Source organism: Nelumbo lutea, chromosome 3 (assembly GCF_056320005.1).
Source record: "Nelumbo lutea isolate HS-2025 chromosome 3, American lotus-T2T, whole genome shotgun sequence".
NCBI classification, from domain to species: domain Eukaryota; kingdom Viridiplantae; phylum Streptophyta; class Magnoliopsida; order Proteales; family Nelumbonaceae; genus Nelumbo; species Nelumbo lutea.
Genome location: NC_142686.1, coordinates 54,958,297 through 54,976,236, shown reverse-complemented (window position 1 = coordinate 54,976,236; position 17,940 = coordinate 54,958,297). Strand labels below are relative to the sequence as shown.

The 17,940-nt window shown below is 37.4% G+C and overlaps 3 protein-coding genes across 5 annotated transcripts in view; 1 reads left to right on the top strand and 2 right to left on the bottom strand.

The window, feature by feature from the left end:
- The first annotated feature begins 708 nt into the window (after nt 1-708).
- Nucleotides 709-6,615, top strand: PRPL28 (Ribosomal L28 family). The gene is made up of 2 exons (XM_088980959.1): nt 709-1,220; nt 6,228-6,615. Exons 1-2 carry the CDS (start codon nt 977-979, stop codon nt 6,458-6,460), a joined length of 477 nt encoding a protein of 158 aa, XP_088837085.1. The 5' UTR covers nt 709-976; the 3' UTR covers nt 6,461-6,615.
- A 2,059-nt stretch (nt 6,616-8,674) lies between these two features.
- On the bottom strand, nt 8,675-13,584 carry LOC148865055 (rho GDP-dissociation inhibitor 1-like). 2 transcript variants are annotated; one of them, XM_088980958.1, is made up of 5 exons: nt 13,055-13,584; nt 12,464-12,527; nt 12,144-12,329; nt 10,739-10,863; nt 8,675-9,134 (listed from the first exon to the last, which is right to left on the bottom strand). In XM_088980958.1, the coding sequence occupies exons 1-5, from the start codon at nt 13,310-13,312 to the stop codon at nt 9,066-9,068; spliced, it is 702 nt and encodes a 233-aa protein (XP_088837084.1). In that variant the 5' UTR covers nt 13,313-13,584; the 3' UTR covers nt 8,675-9,065. The 2 variants fall into 2 exon arrangements, with proteins under 2 accessions (XP_088837084.1, XP_088837083.1); XM_088980957.1 differs by having other exon boundaries at nt 12,144-12,365; nt 13,055-13,542.
- A 3,514-nt stretch (nt 13,585-17,098) lies between these two features.
- The window catches only part of LOC148865054 (protein NPGR2-like), a 28,074-nt gene continuing 27,232 nt past the window's right edge, over nt 17,099-17,940 (bottom strand). For both annotated transcript variants that reach the window (XM_088980955.1, XM_088980956.1), the window contains exon 6: nt 17,099-17,554. In XM_088980955.1, the coding sequence (XP_088837081.1) occupies nt 17,238-17,554 (317 nt within the window). In that variant the 3' untranslated portion in view covers nt 17,099-17,237. The remainder of the gene's footprint in view (nt 17,555-17,940) is intronic.

Here is a 17,940-nt window from a genome sequence, read left to right as displayed (position 1 = left end):
CTCTCTTAGACTCATTCTTTCCCTCTCTCTTTGAGTTCTCTCTCTTGACTCTCACTCTCTCAGATTCATTCTTTCCCTCTCTCTCTGAGCTCTCTCTTTTGACTCTCACTCTTCGGCGCTCCCAAAAATCAACGGATCAACGGGCGACGGCCTTTGGTGCTCCCAATTGCAATAGCTTCAACAGACCAATGGGCGGCGACCTTCAACACTCCCAAAAATCAATTTTCTTCTTTGTTCTTCCCTAGGCCTTGATCTCTCTCTCTCTCTCTCTCTCTCTCTCTTGTCTCTGAGCTTTTTGTATTTCTTCCACTCTCCCACTCTCTTAGATTCCCACTCTCCCTATCTCCAGTTCCTTTTTTTTTTTTAATTTTAAAGTCAAAAAAATCGGAAAACTGAACTGTGGTTGCATCAATTTAGTTTTGGTTTGGTTAAATGTAAAAACCAAACAAATCGGTTCAGTCCAGAAAATCATCCCAACCGAACCGTGAGCACTCCTACTCATAACATGCCTGCATAGTGAGAACTGGAAACATTCCCAATATACGGTGGGATGTGGCTGTGAGGTCACTATGAAAAACAGATCCCAATTTTCACAAAATCTAGATCTCCTGCCCACAAAATCTCTACCCACACCTATTCACAATACACTACCCTGTGCATTGGAACATCTCCCCTACAGAATAACGTGTAATAGGACGAGATGTTCCCAAGTTTGGCTGCGATGTTAGGTGGGTAGGCGTGAGTAGGAAATCCGAACTTGTGCGGAGGAGTGCGTAAGGTTATTATCGTACACCTACGGCGCATGTTATGCTTTAATACTCGGTAGAAAGCGAAAAAGCAGAGTGAAGTTTGGCTGTACAGGCAGTCAGGCACCATTTCATTATCCAAAAACAACGGTCACAGTGGACCGTTCTCCTGAGCCATCTAAAATCCATCCTCTCCTCGTCTCAACTCTGTAAATCAAGAACAAAGCACCATGGCAGCAGCGGCATCGGCTGGTGTTTTGTTGGGCCACTCCTGCTCCTCCTCTTCGTTTCTTAGCTTCCGCAAATTGGAGAGCTCAAACAGGTCTTTGAAGTTCAAGGCTTCCGACTTGGGGTTCCTGACGTCGCAGTTGAGCGGCCTTAAAATTGCCCACTACCCAGGCTTCCCTTCCTCTACCAACCATGCCAAGCTCATCTCTGCTCCTCCAAGACCATTCATTCTTCAACCTGTTGCTCGTAAGTCACATCTCTTTGTATTTCTTTTCCAAATCACTTTTTGTCTGTTTTATAATTCGTATTGCAAGTATTGTATGCTGATTCCGTGTTAATAGACTTTAGTGGGTTTATCTACAATTGGTGGAAAGAAATGGTAGACCCTTACTTTTTTTTTTTCCTTTCTGGATTTAATTTTGACAAAAAAAAGCTTTTTACTTATTTCATTGTATCAAATCATTTACGTCGGAATTACTGAGTTTATTGTTGACTGTTTTGGTGAGAGGTATGATGGGTCATTACCATACTTTATGGTTATTTAGTAGCATTTGTGGATTAACCCAATTCACAGTTTATTATTCTATAGCTACTAAATTGGTTCGTCCTGTTTTAATGTTGGTTTATCCAAGAAAATGCAAGTATATCCAGAACAATCGGACTGTTATTAAGAGATGTTCTTTTTTGCTTGATGTTCTTTCTTTCTTTCTTTTTTTAAGGGATGACTGGGTATTTAGTATAACGATGATGATTATACAGCATCATAGACATAGAGATGGGCAGATTGGAGATGCAACTCTAATGACTTATCAAAAATCTGTTTGATATCTATAACAAACGGACTGTTATTAAGAGATGGGTCCGTTTGGTTTGCAGTCAGAATCGGAATCGAAATCCTCCGGAATTAGAACCGGAATGGTCCATTCCCATAGTCTGTTTGGTTCAGACAGGAATGAAAATGGGAATTAAAATCAGCAGGAATGGGATTTCATTCCCAAGGGAGAAGGGAATGGCCATTCACTCAAATGGGAGAATGCCATTCCAGCAGGAATGGGAATAGGATTCCGATTCTGCCCAACCAAACAGTTGGAACCGGAATAACCCATTCCGATTCCGATTCCGATTCCAGATTCCAGACCCCTATTCCTGTGAACCAAACGGGGCCGAAACTTGTTATGTAGAAAAGCAAACTATGGAGCATAAAATAATTTTTTCATAAGTATCAGTTGCTTGTGTATAGATATGCACAAGATGTACACGAATCTCTCCTTGTAATCTTTTAAGATGAGCATAATGGTAGAACTAGAACATATCTAGGTGTTATGCCCTACATGAAACATGGAGTTTTGGTTAGAAATAGGTTGAACCTACATTTTGGCAGAATAGGAACAGGGTGTAAGGAAAGATAGATCACTAGGTCTTTTAGTGTTTGAAACCAAATTAGCTTAGTGGTCATGCTATCACCTTGACTTGTTTTCAGACATGCAACTGTTTCTTGTTTGTGAAGAACTCCATAATATAAGGTTCAGGCCAAAGAAAATAACATGACCGCCCATAGGCAAATGATCATCTGGCTCAACTAAATCAACACTAGAGAATGTATTAGGACATGAGAATGGCTATCAGATATTGTGGTTGTAATGTGAAATGTACTTCTGAGATCTCAGGGGCCATTTTATTGCTTTACTGTGATTAGATCTTGGTTTATGCTGGTGTCAATGAATTGAAACGTATCTGACAGGGAATCTAATATCAAGTCTGGTAAACCTAGAGTTCAGAATTTCAGCAATCCGGCTTCTATATCCTGTGGCATCTTGCAGGTGATCACCATGTGAGACAAATTTTTGGAGGCAGCCCATGGGTATAGTGACCAATTTAGCCTCAAGTTTGATGTGCTAGAAAGTATCCAGCGTTCACTTTCCTTAAGAGGAATAATCACGAAGATTTGAAGTTAAGCATCTAGTTTCTCTGAGAGAGAAATGATCTAGCAGAGCCACAGTGAGTTTCAAACAAGAAAACTGGAGTTAAATGCATATAAAAACAATGGGCATCTATACCTCCTCTTAATTCCAAGTTAACTTTTCTTTTATCCAATATGAAAAACAATTTCAATTCCATGTTCCAAATTCCTTCATGGCCTTGCTGTACATAGTTGTTAAGGTGACGCCTAGGCGGGGCACTCAGAGCATAGATTGTATATCTCCATTGCTCCTCTATTAAATTTTTGTTTAAAAAACCCATATTTGAAGCAAAGAAATCACATCCCTAAGCAAGGTGTTAGTCCAATTCATGCAGTCTTCTACAATAGAAAGATCCATAACAACTGGGAAAAAATTATATTGAACTGAATATGGCTGAACTTCAATTCCAAGTACTAGCATAACAAACCCAACAACCATGGTCTAAGAAGAAATCACTCTACTTCTCAGTTGGAACAAAACCACAACATAGAGCAGCCTTCCAAAGATGGCCTTAAAAATGCCATCCATGCCAAGATATCAGCGTTCACCTTGCAATACTTCTTCAAGCACACCTCCTTTGCCATCACTTCCAGACAACCTTCCAAGCCCAAGCACAACTCAGGCTAGCTATCAACAGCCCTTCATCATTGATCTTCTTCCAAGATTTTCCATTTTTTTACACTCATTCACCTTACTCATAATTTTGCTACAGTTTATTTTCTTGTGATTCTCATTTTGTTCAGGACTCTGAAAGGTGAATATAGAATTACACTTCCAAAGGTTATGTGAGTAATTTTCTGAATGAGAAAACAGCCCCTTTGAAGTTCATTTATAAACAAATCTTAGAAGTTAGAAAAGAATTGCATAGGTCCAGGTATGCGGTTGCTCCATGGATCCATCACAATGTAAGAGCTCCCAAGACTGCCGATGAAGAAGTTAGATTTGCATCATTACAAATTAGATATACCTTAATACCTTAGATGAACCTAAGAAGATACCTCTGCAGCTGCATCAAAATCAAAGAGATCTAGTCCTTTTCCAAGTTGCAGGTGATCTTTGAAAGGGAAGCTAAAATCACGTGGACTACCAACCTACAAAATAAAAGTAAATTTTGGAAAAAGAAGGTAGATGAACCTGATCTACTGAACTTGATAATGGGATCATAAAATCCTAATACCATCCTTCTGAGTACTGAGCAATCCTCCCCTCCAATAGGAACATCTGGATGAGTCATATTTGGTATGCTTTGTGCTTCTTGTTGAAGCTTATCAGTGAGCTCGACAAGGTCTTTTTCTAGAGTTGCAAGTCCGTCCTTAAAATTCTTTCCTGCATATACAATAAACCAGAATATAAACCAGAACAGTATCAACGATAAAATAAATAGTTTAATGAATACCTTCTTCTATAAGTCTTCGGCGTTCAGATGGTTCTAGTTTTCCTTTCATCTTGTTTGCAACCACATTTCTTTCCCCACGAAGCTGTTCAACTTCCTGCCATCTGTGAATTATAATTGACTATAACAGAATAGGCATCTTTTGTGCATTTGTCATCTCAGAGTTGCAACCATTGTTCAAGAAATAAATTAGACTGTGCAGTCACATTGGATTGCATTGGAGTTGGATCCCTATTGGTTCATTTTGGTTACCAAATGAATTGTTGTAAGAACTAGATAGAACTGATTAATCAAATAGCCTAACAGTGCTACCTTCTATTCTCTCCCAATCTCAAGGGACTTTCATACAAGGGAGGCAAATCACCAATAAAATCTTTACAGCCAATGAGTGTGTACAACAATTTAGAAGGATGGGAAGGAAAGGGTTAGTGTGTAAACTAGAATTGGAGAGAGCCTACAATTATATGGATTGTTTTCTTTTTCTTCTGGACTGGGTTTTGTTAAGTTTTGGGTTTGGAGAGAGATGGAGAAAATGGGTTATAGGATTCCTGCTCCTACTATTACTCCATTCTTGTAAATGGAGAAAATCCTTAGGCAGGGTGATTGTCTCCATTTCCTATTCACCTTAGATGCAAATGTTGCTAGATGGTTGGTTGATCACCATGGCAAATAATACAATTTAGTCAGGGGATGGAGGGTGGGTAAAGATTAGGTGCCGTGGCAGTAACTCATTTACAAATTTTATGATATCATCATCTTTTGTGAGGACATGGGGGAAGAGGATATCATTAGGAATACTAGGCTCATGCTTAACTGTTTTGAAAAAAAAAACTCAAATTTGAGGGTCAATCCAGTAAGAGTTGCGCCAAGTGGTGAGTGAACAGGGGCATTATATCTTTTACCTTTAGTTTTATAATTGTCCTGTTCTGTCCCATACTTAATGAGGTGTCCCATAATAAAATCTGGATATACCCTTCTAAAACCCAAATCCTCTCCTCTCCTTCGGCCTACACACCTTTTTCCCAATTGACCAAATAAAACTTCTTGTTCCCTCCTCCCCCTCCCACACCTTCCCATAAGAAGTCCTTTTGAATCTTCTCCACTTTCTCCGAAACTTGTGATGCTACCCTCAATAAGAACACTCTTAATTAAAGTTATTCTCCCCTCTAAACTCAAAGCTATTTTCCTGTTAAGTTGACTTGTTTCATCTATTGGGATAACCTCATTGTTCTCAACTCCTTGTTCAACATCATCTTCCATTTCATCTATCAAAAAAAAAAAAAAAAAAATCTTCCATTTCAACCATCTTCAAGTTCTCTATGGTTCATTGCATTTCTGTTGTATAATTGGAAGGAATGCTTGGGCCAATCTTGTTTAACGGGCCTAAATGTTTTAAGTATTTTGATACATAGGTTTGCTTTTACTTTTTTATTTGTTTCAAGGGAACCAATACTTGACCCAATTCCTCATTTGTGAGACTAATTCAACATTTCAACCACCCAGAGAGGGAGGGGATTTTGTTCATCTTGGATTCTGATTACCCCTGGGATAAGAATATAGGTGCAGGAGTAAAATGCGAACTTGATCAAACATGACTAAAAAGGAAATAAAAGATTAAAGTGTTTTCCCTCTTGAGTAAACGAAGATGATATTGCAAGTGGATTCGTTGATGTGAGTTTTGGGTTAGGTTTTGTTAGACAACAATTAAGGAGGTTTATGTTTGATCTTTTCTGCATCTATTTATTTCTCTATTTTATTTATTTCAGACAATGCATGAAAGGGTAATATTGAATTAGGAGGTGAGGTGATTGGGAATGGGTTTCACGTTTGCATGTATCTTCCAATATATGTTAAATCAAAACAGGTAGAATTAATGAACTACCTTAATTGGTTTTTCAGGCAGAGTATGTCCTTTCACTGGAAAGAAAGCAAACAAGGCAAACAAGGTCTCATTCTCAAACCACAAGACCAAGAAGTTGCAATTTGTAAATCTGCAGTACAAGAGGATCTGGTGGGAAGGAGGGAAACGCTATCTTAAATTACGTCTCTCGACTAAGGCATTGAAGACCATAGAGAAGAATGGCCTGGAAGCTGTTGCTAAGAAGGCAGGGATAGATCTTAGAAAGGAGTGATATGTCACCAGTTTGTTTTTACAAATGATATTGTTTTTGCTTCTGCAATTGTGGTTTTTCCTTTTTCTTGTCATATTTTCATGTTATCTGAGCCTAGCCTTTTTTGTTTAAGTAAAAGATTCAATGCAATTTGATCAAAAAAAGATTCAATGCAATGTATTTCTTCTTCATAGATAGGAAAATTTTCTATATTCAAGTGTTATTTTTGTAGGGATTTATGGGAATAAGAGGAAGTTCCCCAAATTTTGTCAAATAAACTTGCCTCCCCTGGGATGACTGTTTCAGGCACAATATTTTCTGAACTGACTAAAGCCTGGGCTGGCTTGTTAAATAATTTCTTTCCCCAAATTAGATTTTGTAATTCTTTCTTTTTCTACAAAAGGTTGAACCAGGGTTCAGATTATGCACGCAATGAATTTGTTCATTCCTTGATGTAGTGGAATTAGGGACAACAACCAGGGGGTTTTGTAAATTCTAAACCCTACCTGCCTCCCTAGACCTCCCAACCTGCTCTCCCCAAAACAGGTAGCGGGTTGGATATTTAGAATCCAAACCCTCTCTTCACATGAAAATGCAAAACCCTCTTCAATCTTATCCTCCCCACATTTGAGAGTGGGGTGGGTCAATTGACAAGTTGGGTATAGAATCCACATCTAATTTCCTATTGTATATGAGCAATAAACATGCAAAATATCACGAACAACCATCAAAATTTCCAATTATTTGATTAAACATGTAAAAAACACAACTATAAAATATTATTGCATTCAACACCTAGTAATAAGTTCATATGCCTTCCAACAATATGTTCATATGCCTTTTCTTATTTAACTTAATACCGTACCCTATCCATACCCGTACTAGTTAAATCTCAAAATCATTCCTGTGCCAAAGTCCATTTCTCAAGGAAAAAAACCCTCCCTATTGAGGCTGGTACCTGCCAGGTATGGTAGAAATTGCCATTGGAATGCATAAAAAGGAAGGTGGTGGTGGGGAAGTAAAAAAAAAAGGCTTTAGAGTAGTGGAGACATTGAAAATCTGCTTTGTTATTCACTGGCACGTTCCTGTGATATAGAGACAATCAATGTTGATCTCGTCATTGATATAAGAATTTGAGAAAATGTCATGAAAACACGATCTGCACCAATCCAATGACATGGTTGTCATTGGACAGGGTGAAAGAGCACCAGATTATATCAGATTGGGAAGAAGATTGAAATGGGGAGGGAGGGGGTGAGAAATGAACAAAGGCATGGCAGAGAAATGAACAGAGGCATGGCGCATTGCCATGCCATGAGAAGGGAAATAAAGGCAGCATGAGAGGATATAGATAAAGAAGCATCCCTCGTCTCATCTGAATGAAGACAATGCTGAAGCTCATAAAGACGAAAGAATCCTTTTGTAGATGTCAGGCTCTATTTGACAAGAGTGCAAATACCAGGTCGATACATATATGCCCTCTGGTTTAGTTTTGCAGACATTTACCAAATACATTTGTATACTGAAAATGACGGTTATTACAAATTCTTTGCATTCTAAATGAGAGAAAAACCAAGCCAACTTTACATTTTCGTGAACCAGCATATTTGCATTTGCACTCTTTTCCAACGGAGCTATCCAAGGCTGCAATATAAGATTCAACAGTCACTTAGAAAGGATCTAAGCCAGAGGACAGGTATGCCGTTGCAAACAGCTTGCCAGCGAGAATGGCACAGAGAAAGACAACAATGAACAATCTTTAAATTAAAGTTGTTTGATTAATTTACTCATCCTTGGTTTTCAAACCTTTATCCATCTAATATCTAACCAGCTTTCCAGAATCCAACTCCCTTCGGGAAATCATGTTCACCAATGACATCCTTTTAGGGTGTATAGAAGTTTTAGTACTTGAATCCATTTCTGTTTCAACATAGAATGGATTGAAAATTTCACTCAGAAATGTATCAGCCATATTAAGCTCCTCGTACATAAAATCAAATGCAGACATCTTGAGATTCCATGTACAAATGGGCAGAAAGTTCTTTATTAAAAATTGTCAAATATCTCGTTTATTCCCATCGCTTTTACATAGGAACAAAAACAACCTTCATAAAAAAATAAACCCAGAATTTCCTAGTTATTGAGTAAAACTGCCTTCAAATTTTAATAGATTCAGCGAATTCAAACAAGCGCTGGAGGTAATTTAAACAAGAAAGCCAAGTGCAACAAGTAGAATAGAGGCTAATGCATTGCAATTTCTTCTATTGTCAAAAGAGCTCCAAGCCTCCAATAGGGGATAATAACAAAATAATGACTACATGGAGATGGACCTGGTCCATGACAAGATTCTATGCCTGAACACCTTCCACCAAAAAAAAAAAAAAGCCTGAACACCCCTTCACCAGAGGAGGATCATACAAATTATCAGCTGTGAATGTGTGTGTGTGTGTGTGTGTGTGAGTGAGAGAGGGAGAGAGAGAGAGAGATTTGGTACTGAATTCAACCCTTTGAATGTGTTACAGTGCTTAAAATCCAGATTGACAATGTGATCCATGTGAACATATGTGTAAACAATGGTTCAAAGGAAACAGAATGCGAGACATAAGTTCCTCCAAGAAAATTTTGGTTAGCTGCGCTTCTTAATCTCAAATGAATAGTTCAGTTCTAAATGACATCTCTTGTCATCATCTTCAAACTGCATGAAACGACATAGTTGAGAAGCAACATTAGCGATATAAATATTCCATTCGAGAAGTAAATTTAATAGCAAAATATAAGATATGAAAAAGAAACAAAGAGGAAATAAGGCTTCTTGAGAACAGTAGTTTCCAGTGGATATAATACACTAAAACAGGGTGTGGGGCTATGCAATGGTCTTGGCTAATAAACATTTATGTTTGGTTTCAACTAACCCACCTACAGTGCTTGCAGTTCCAGTTTATTTATTTATTTTTTTTTTACTTATTGGTATCACTTGCAGTTCTAGATTGTTGCATTTGATATTATATTTTTTAATTAGAAGGCTGTCTAGTGAAGCATTCATATTAATATTTGAACAAAATTACATTTTCTGTCATAAAAATAGTATTTAGTAAGATAATACCAATAGCATGGCAAGTTCAAGCTTATAACAAAGGAAAAAGGGGGAAATTGCTTTATTTTGTTGTTGACAAATCAAAACAAGGAAGACTCAACTCAGAATGAAAACAAAATAGAACTCTTTTAACAAATGAAAAGGGCCTCAATTCCCCTTTCTAACAAATGAAAAGGGCAAATAAAGCTCTTTTTTGCTATGGTAAAATGGTTTTCAAAATCCAAGCTACTAGTTTAATGTTAATGAAGCTAAAAGAAATATATATTGCAAAATGAAACTCAAGAATATGAATCAAAGTTAAAAAGTAACATATTTTTGGCAAGAAGGAAAAAAAAATTTTGGAGCTCTGTTCATACACAAATTGATGGGGTTTATGGAGGAGAGAACTAAGAGAATTTTTTATGGAAATAAAAAAGGAACTAAAGAACTTTAGCAGACATTGGACATGCTACACCATCTTATTTTAGTTTGATTTATTGGACATTATTGATGATGATGCATAAGAAGTTGGTATGTTGTATTTTATATAGTTGCATACTTGCATACTGAAGTTCTGTTAAGGTATTTCTCAACATTCATCTTATTATACCTTTTCTTATAGTTCTTCATCTTACTATACCCTTCTTAACATAATTCAATTTACTATAATTTTTTGGCAAATTGATTTCAGAATATCTGTATATTTCATGAGTCAACAGAAATTATAATCTCATAATGTCCACAAAAATACGCAACTAAGTAATATGATGGAAAGCCTAGATAGCCTGTTAGTCCAAAAGGATAAACTTATGGGAGTTGAATCACAGAAAGTCTAGATAGAGACATGCTAAGTTACTCAGGCATGGCAGACCAGGTGTCAGATGTGGAATTAAAATTAAAAGGTAAAGGATCTAACACAATATGGTATCCTTGTTCAGGTATCCGGAGGATATCAAGAGAAGGATGACCTCTTCAAGTATTACCTTACAAACCTGGTGCAGGAATATGTTCAGATAGAAGAATATAGCTTCTATGTCTGTAAAGTATTGTTTATATGTCTAAGATGATATTTGATCCAAGTTCTGACAAATCCCAACTTTCCCCAAGACAGTAACAAATAGAAAATAAATGAAAAAAAATTGCATATGTGAGAGCACTCTGTACTTCTTATTAATATAACTCTAGCTATAAATTTTGCACAAATAAGCTTTTTAAGTTGCAATCACCTTCAGTTTTGCCAGGTAAACTCCACGCGCAAGCACACCAGAAGGAGTGGTCTCTTCATCCAAGCAGTGTACATAGGGTTCCCGCTGTGGAGCAAATGTACCCAACATCCCTCTCATTTGATCAACTGAATCCAAGATCACCAAAGAGAAGAAAAATAACTAAAGGTTATTTTAAATTCTGAATACATAATCTTGGGGAATTAGCAAATCATGTGGAAGCTGAATGTTGAGCACTGTCTATTAGGGTAATAACCACATCAATGTGTTTATCCTCTACAATCCACTAGTTTAAGCATGAAATAGATGTGTCTCTTTACATGAAAATAATAAAGCAACAATTATATGGATAAATTTCATTCAGACACAGATGTGTTAACAAGGTAGAAGGAAAAACAAATTATAAGATTGCTAAAATAAGGTGAACAAGTAATACATTTCCACTCTTCAGTTTCCATAGAACAGAAAATTAAAAATTATAAACATTCATGGCTCTTTACATGAAAATAATAAAGCAACAATTATATGGATAAATTTCATTCAGACACAGATGTGTTAACAAGGTAGAAGGCAAAACAAATTATAAGATTGCTAAAATAAGGTGAACAAGTAATACATTTCCACTCTTCAGTTTCCATAGAACAGAAAATTAAAAATTATAAACATTCATGGCTCTGACCATGACTTGTATATAATAGTGAACAACAGTAACAAAGTGTAAGTCATATAACAACTATAGTTACTGAGTTGCTTCGAGGTTCAAGCTAGTATTATAAGGACATGGGCACAGGAATTTGAATCTGAAACATGTCTGGCAATCTGATTCAGCAAGATGAAGAAACAAGGACTCACAGACATGACTATAAAAAGTATAAACTATTAAAATAGTTCATATTTTACTGAATAAAATAATATTCATTGTCTATATAGCTGCTTATTTTTATTGAGTAAATACGAAGATAAAGTAAAATATAACAAAAGACTGTCCTTTGAGAATCATTGAGTATCAGAGTCCGACACATGTCTGATACAGACATTTCATCAATTTAGGAGAGTCAATGCAACACTGATCCAAGTTTTTCTCTGAAAATGAGAATCAATTCAATGCACATGTGGTGTTTCAATTGGAAGTGTTCTAGTATTCTGATTGAAGCAAATCCAACAGATCATTAAGATTGAATTCCACAGACCTTCAAACCTCATCACTTTTGCTCTCTTAAAATCATCTGAAGTTAATACTCTAAACAGAGCATGCACACCACTTCAAGTAAATAACACCACTTTAGTTCCTGTACTTGGATTTTATGGTAACTAGAGTATGCCCAAAACTCTTTTTTAAACCACTATATGTATTTTTAGAACCTCAAAACAGATAATATGACATGTTCATAAAGAAAAGGATTTTGACCTTGAACTCCACCCTTCCACACTGTATTGCAGTATGCCAATCCAGAGACGATGTTGTGCTTAACTGTGAATGCCAGCTTAAGTTGATACTTAGATCCCTCTCTGAGTGTAAACAGTACCTTTCCTTTTTGTTTCTCATCCACCGGCAAGGGAGTATTTAGTTCTCCACAATCCTCAGAGATGATTCCTATCGAGTGGAATGTAACTTCAGGTTCCATTTGGTCTAACAAAAGCAGAAACCAGAACTTTCGAAAATCAAATACTAAACAAGGCCTGGAACATCAATGTAACAAGATACATTAAGGGGTCCAAAAGGGGAACCATTTAAATCTCCTTCAATGCAACCAAGCAGCTTCTCTTTCCACCTCCTTAAGCTTTCATCATCCTGCAAAAATAGCAAAAAAAAAAAAAAAAGAAAAAAGATTAATGGAAATTCATCCCACAAAGCTATGACCAACATGGCTGACTTGCCACCGACATATATGAATGTAAAACCCAAGCGTTCCAACTTCATCTTCAAAAACAAACTCCAAGGAATAAATAAAAAAATTAAATCATTAAAAACGAACTCTACCAATGATACACGCTCAAATCCTGACAACAACCATGAAATGCAAAAGACCCAAAAAATTGAAAAGTCCAAATTAAGGAAAAATCCAACCCAGAAATGTAAAACCCCACCTAGAAAACAACACTCAAAAGTTAAAAAAAAAATGTTCAGCATAAAATGAGAGCCCATTTCAATACTTCAGTAAACACAATGCCATTTCTCTCTAAAATTCATGCAGGAATACACCCAAGAGCAAGTAGACATTTTCGGTTGGTTATTATTATTGTCTTTTATTTATTTATTTTGGGGGAGGGGGTGGAGTTGGGATCACAGACACAGTAAAACAGAGTAAAAGAGAGGACCTTGTCTTTCTCAAGCTGTTCCTTGAGAGGAACCAGGGGACCTGGAACAAAACCAGACACAAGCCCATCATCTTCCTCTTCCTCCTCCTCAATAACCTCATCGCTACGAACCTTCTCGCTAATCTTCTCGGTTATCATCTCTCCTTGCCGTGGTTCCTGCTTTTCACCAACCAAGGAAGAAGAAGAACTACAACAAAAAGAAGAAGAAGAAGCACTTGTAGATGGGCCTGCTGCTTCCACTCTCCCCCCACTCTCCATCAACCCCAAGGCCCCAACTTATCAAGACACACAAACAACAGAAGGAAAGAGAAAGGAAGCTCACGCAAGGTTTCAAACTTAGAGATCCCTTTCAAAAGAAACCGTATACACAGGGTTATACCTACGATGTTTATACAAACATACGCCTACGATTCGTCTCTATTCTGCGTCTCCTTACGCATCTCTTTTGTTGTCGGCATCAAGAGTCAAATGTCAAGAGACTCAAACACAGAAGATAAGGACAAGAACCATCCCTACATTATATACAGAGAGAGAGAAGAAAAGCAACGTAGGACGTACTTTTGTATTATATAATATAGAGATTTTGTAGTAGATAGGGCCAAGTTGGTGGATCTTCATGCATCACAGGTGGGACCTGTGGGACCCAGAAACAAATAATCCATTGCCATTATCATGGTATTAATGTAATGCTCGTCAATTCGGCATAATGAGTGGAGCCGGGAGAGAGCTGTATAGTATTGGGATTCGCTCCTCACTCAGGGCGCCTCACACCGACTTCATTGGCACATAATGGAATGTGCCTCAGACCTGTAAGGTAAGTGTGAGGCGCCCTGTGTGAGGAGCAGATCCGGTCTCTGCTGTATATTGTGGTGTGGGTCCTGCATCACTCACTTATTAAGGAGACAAACCGACGATTAATTACTTTATACATCTGGGTCTCGCTTAATCTTGTCCACAAGTCGGTGTCTGGTTTCAGCAGAGTCAGAAGAGTTGAAAAGTAAGAGAATGTAGGCATTTTGGCGCCAGAATCAGGTGGCATTTCAGCTCGAATGTGATGCCTTGGGATCCTAGAATTCTCGAGGAAAAGGTTGCCTGATCTTGAATCATGGGATAGAGGGAGGAGGGTTCATTATTTTTGCCGGTTGGTGCTCTGGCCACCTGGCCTGTCAAGGCCTCTGTAGTTTCTGAAACACTCGAGCACTCTCCATTTTTTCAGTACTTGGCCATGATTTTGTGTTTGGGGTAGGCGACAGGGGCTTGGGCTGCACCCTTAGGCTATGAGAACGTGGCAAGAGAAACCATCTTTTTTCAAACACTTTGGAGACTGATAAAGCATAAAAAGAGTGTAAGCCAGAGTGCAAATCTGTACCAGCTGAGCTCTCCAACAAAAAACCCATCAAAGTGTAATACTTTTACCTCAGAGAAAAGAGGGTTGTTTTGCTTTTTCTGCCATATTAATCAATCCCCATTATGGCCTAAGGTGGAAACCATCATGGGTCATTCTGTTTTGGCTGGTTGATGCGGCAGATCCAGAGGGAAAGATTAGGGCTTACTACCAACCATCTCTGAGGCAACTCCACCTAGAGGCTGGCTGTTTTTGAATGTCATTTTCATAAATTTACCTATCAATCCTCTCTAGCTTCCTGGTCCACCATCCACCATTAGGAAGTGCAGATTACCATGTCCACCACGCTGCTTTTCTGAATTAAAACCCAGTAGTTAATTTTGAAGAGACAAAAAGAAACAGTTTGTTTTCCCATGCTCGTGTGCCTTCCTCTTTTAACACATTTGATTGTTTCACCATTAGTTTACTAGGAAAGACAACTATTATAAAACCGGTAAATAACTCGTTAAAGGCAGTTAAACCGAGAGAATTCTATTGCAGACCTACACAAATTCAGAATTATAAACACCTCCACCTATAACACCCATACTCGCCTGTGAATTGACATCAATTCCGATTTGGCACCTATACCAACCAAACGGTGGAGCTAAGATTTCTGAGAGTGGACTGAACAGTAAAAACCCCAAAAAATATTACCTAGAGATAATTTTAATCAGTTACTCAGAAAACAAGTATTTGTGACAAAGAAATATGTGGAATCAGCTATAAACATCTTGCCATCAATCTAATTGTTATGCATTGTATCGTATAATATGTATCAACTTTTAGGGTCACAGATATGCTAAATACAAGTATACATGACAAATGGCCAAATTCAACCATTAACACCACCCTTCTCAGAGATGGCATGCAGGCATGATTAAAGTTTGAAAGCTAAAACAATTTCAATCCAAGAGTATCGCCCCTTTTGAATCGGGCGTGTATGAATACTTCGAAGTTTGAAGCACACTTTCCATTGTGAATCTGAAGAAAATGTAGTAAGACAAACGGAAGGTGTCAAAGATCAAGAATCAAAACCAAATCCAGCACATAATTTAGTCCAACATGTTGAAGGCATAAGTTGGAGACCCCACCCTCCCTTCACTTTCTTGCTAAATTATCCCGTCTTATTATATTAACTTAAATAGCAAACAAAGACTGGATCCTTGCTGGATCTGTTTGAAAAATTCCCTCAACGCCCACCTATTTCATAACTCAATGGGGTGAAGCCGGTGGGCTATCAATTTGAAAAATAATTCCTTTGTTAACATCATGACCCGATGACACACTGGCATCAACATCAGCCCCACCATGCTTCAGATGGCAGGAGTCCATAGGGAAGTCTTAAAGATAAATTTTGGTTTAATTTGTCTACCAGAGTAAAGAATTTTACATACTTACAAAACAATAAATTATGAAAAGCAATTATTGGCCCACTACCTGACTCAGAAAACAAGTTCCCACTGGCAAAGAAGCTAGACATTTTCCCAGCCTATATTTCATTATGAAGCATAACAAAAAACGGATGGGCCTTGCCGCAATGGTTGGGTTGCTCCATTGCAACCTGGGTGACCAGGGTTCAAACCTTGGAAACAACCTCTCTGTATGTGCATTGGTGGGAGCCTTGTGCACTGGGCTGCTCTTTTTCATAACAGAAAAGCAAAATAAGAAGAACAAGGAAATGAAGCATATCTTCAATAGTGTTCCTTTTTTTTGGTAATTCATTAGTGTTCAAGCTGCTAGATTTGTAATTGCATATTGAGAACAAATCATATTTATCAGCAGATAACTCATGCTCCAATGAACAAATCTATGGTCACCTTGTCTGTTATTGTTTTCATATGGATATATCTTGGTGACAATTAATGTTGGAAGACCATAATTTCCTTGGTGATTCTTCGAAACTTTTTTTTTTAAATGTTAATGTACTTATTGTACTGTATTAAATAGCAAAAATGTACAACTCAACCCCCACACAAGGCATTGTTATAAGGGGAGGTATCAAAGCATACATCTTTCATATGAGAATTAATTACAAAAAAAAGAATTGTAAGAGACACCCTTAAGTAGGAACAATCCCCACATTTATTTATTTATTTTTCATTTATAGATTCAACACTGAAGTTTTTTTTTGAAAGATGATTCAATATTGAAGTTGAATGAAGCACTTAAATTCCTAATGGCAATTAGTCATGTATTTAACACCATTCCTTCTTGTTCAGGTAAGAAACAATTTCAACAGGTAAGAGGTAACCTTACAATATTAATGAACAAGCAAATTGGTTTCAAATGTTCACACGGACCTAAATAATACAACAAAAACCAAAATAAATTCCTATGTCTAGCCAATGTAAAAAAAAGTGAAATATATGATGACCTTAGGCAGTCCAAATCAACTCCTAGTCTCTTACAAAATAAAAGTTAATAGCAACTATTTTTTATTCATTGAGGCACTTTGTACTACTTTGTTCAAGTCACTGAATATACTTTTTTGACCAATAGCACCTGAAGTTCCTTGTAAACCCAAGTGGGTTAGCATTCCCTATACATGAATGTGCTCTGGTGGTGTTTACCAATTACCTTGTATATTAATTAAACCTGTCCCCTGTGGTGTATTGGAGCTTGAATGAAGAGCCAATGAATTTCAAAACACAACCAAATAGAAAACAAAAAGAATTTTTCTTTTATTGCCATTTTTATCAATGTATGGATTGCAAGGAAATACATTCAAATTAAATAGGACCAGATAGAAATTTACATTTATGCTTACAGAAATGGTATGTGTAAATAAGACTAAAATTATCTGAAGGGTTCAACTGGTGCAGATTCCTCAAGAAAAGTTGCAGCCTCAAAACAATCAGCAGTTTCTGATAATAATGAACCACCTTCAGCTTTGCAAAGAAGCCCAAGGTTGTACCAAGCAGAATGGTTTGTCCTGTCTAGCCGAAGTGCATCTGTCAGAAAGCCTCTAACAACTGCCAATGACTGCTCACCAAGTTTTCTGAGTACAATAGCTGTGGAGACTAGGCTTGGGACATGAGTAGGTTCAATGTCTAATGCACCTGAAAATGCTTTCAGAGCCTCTTTGTGGAGGCCTTTTGCTTCATGAAGTAAACCTAAATTCATAACCAAGTCAGAATCCCATGATTAGTTAGGTAATTGCAACTTTAGTTTTTTGTTATCTGCTTATTATCTAGGCAGTGTAATATTTAGATGAAAAACAGGAACCAAATAAATCGATTCAAAGATCTGATATTCCGGAAACAGAGGACAGAAACAAGAGGAATGAGAATAGAAGGTCATGTCATAATGATTTGTTCAGATTCCTCAGAAGCTGCAAGTCATGGTAGTGGGAAACCCTTGAGCTCCAAACCCATCCCTCGTACTGAAACTGACACCCTTGGTCATAGGGCTGCAAATGGAACTGATTGAATCAGATATACCAGGAATATTAAGGGCTGCAAATGACCAAAACCCTTGGTTATAGGGCTCCAAACCCATC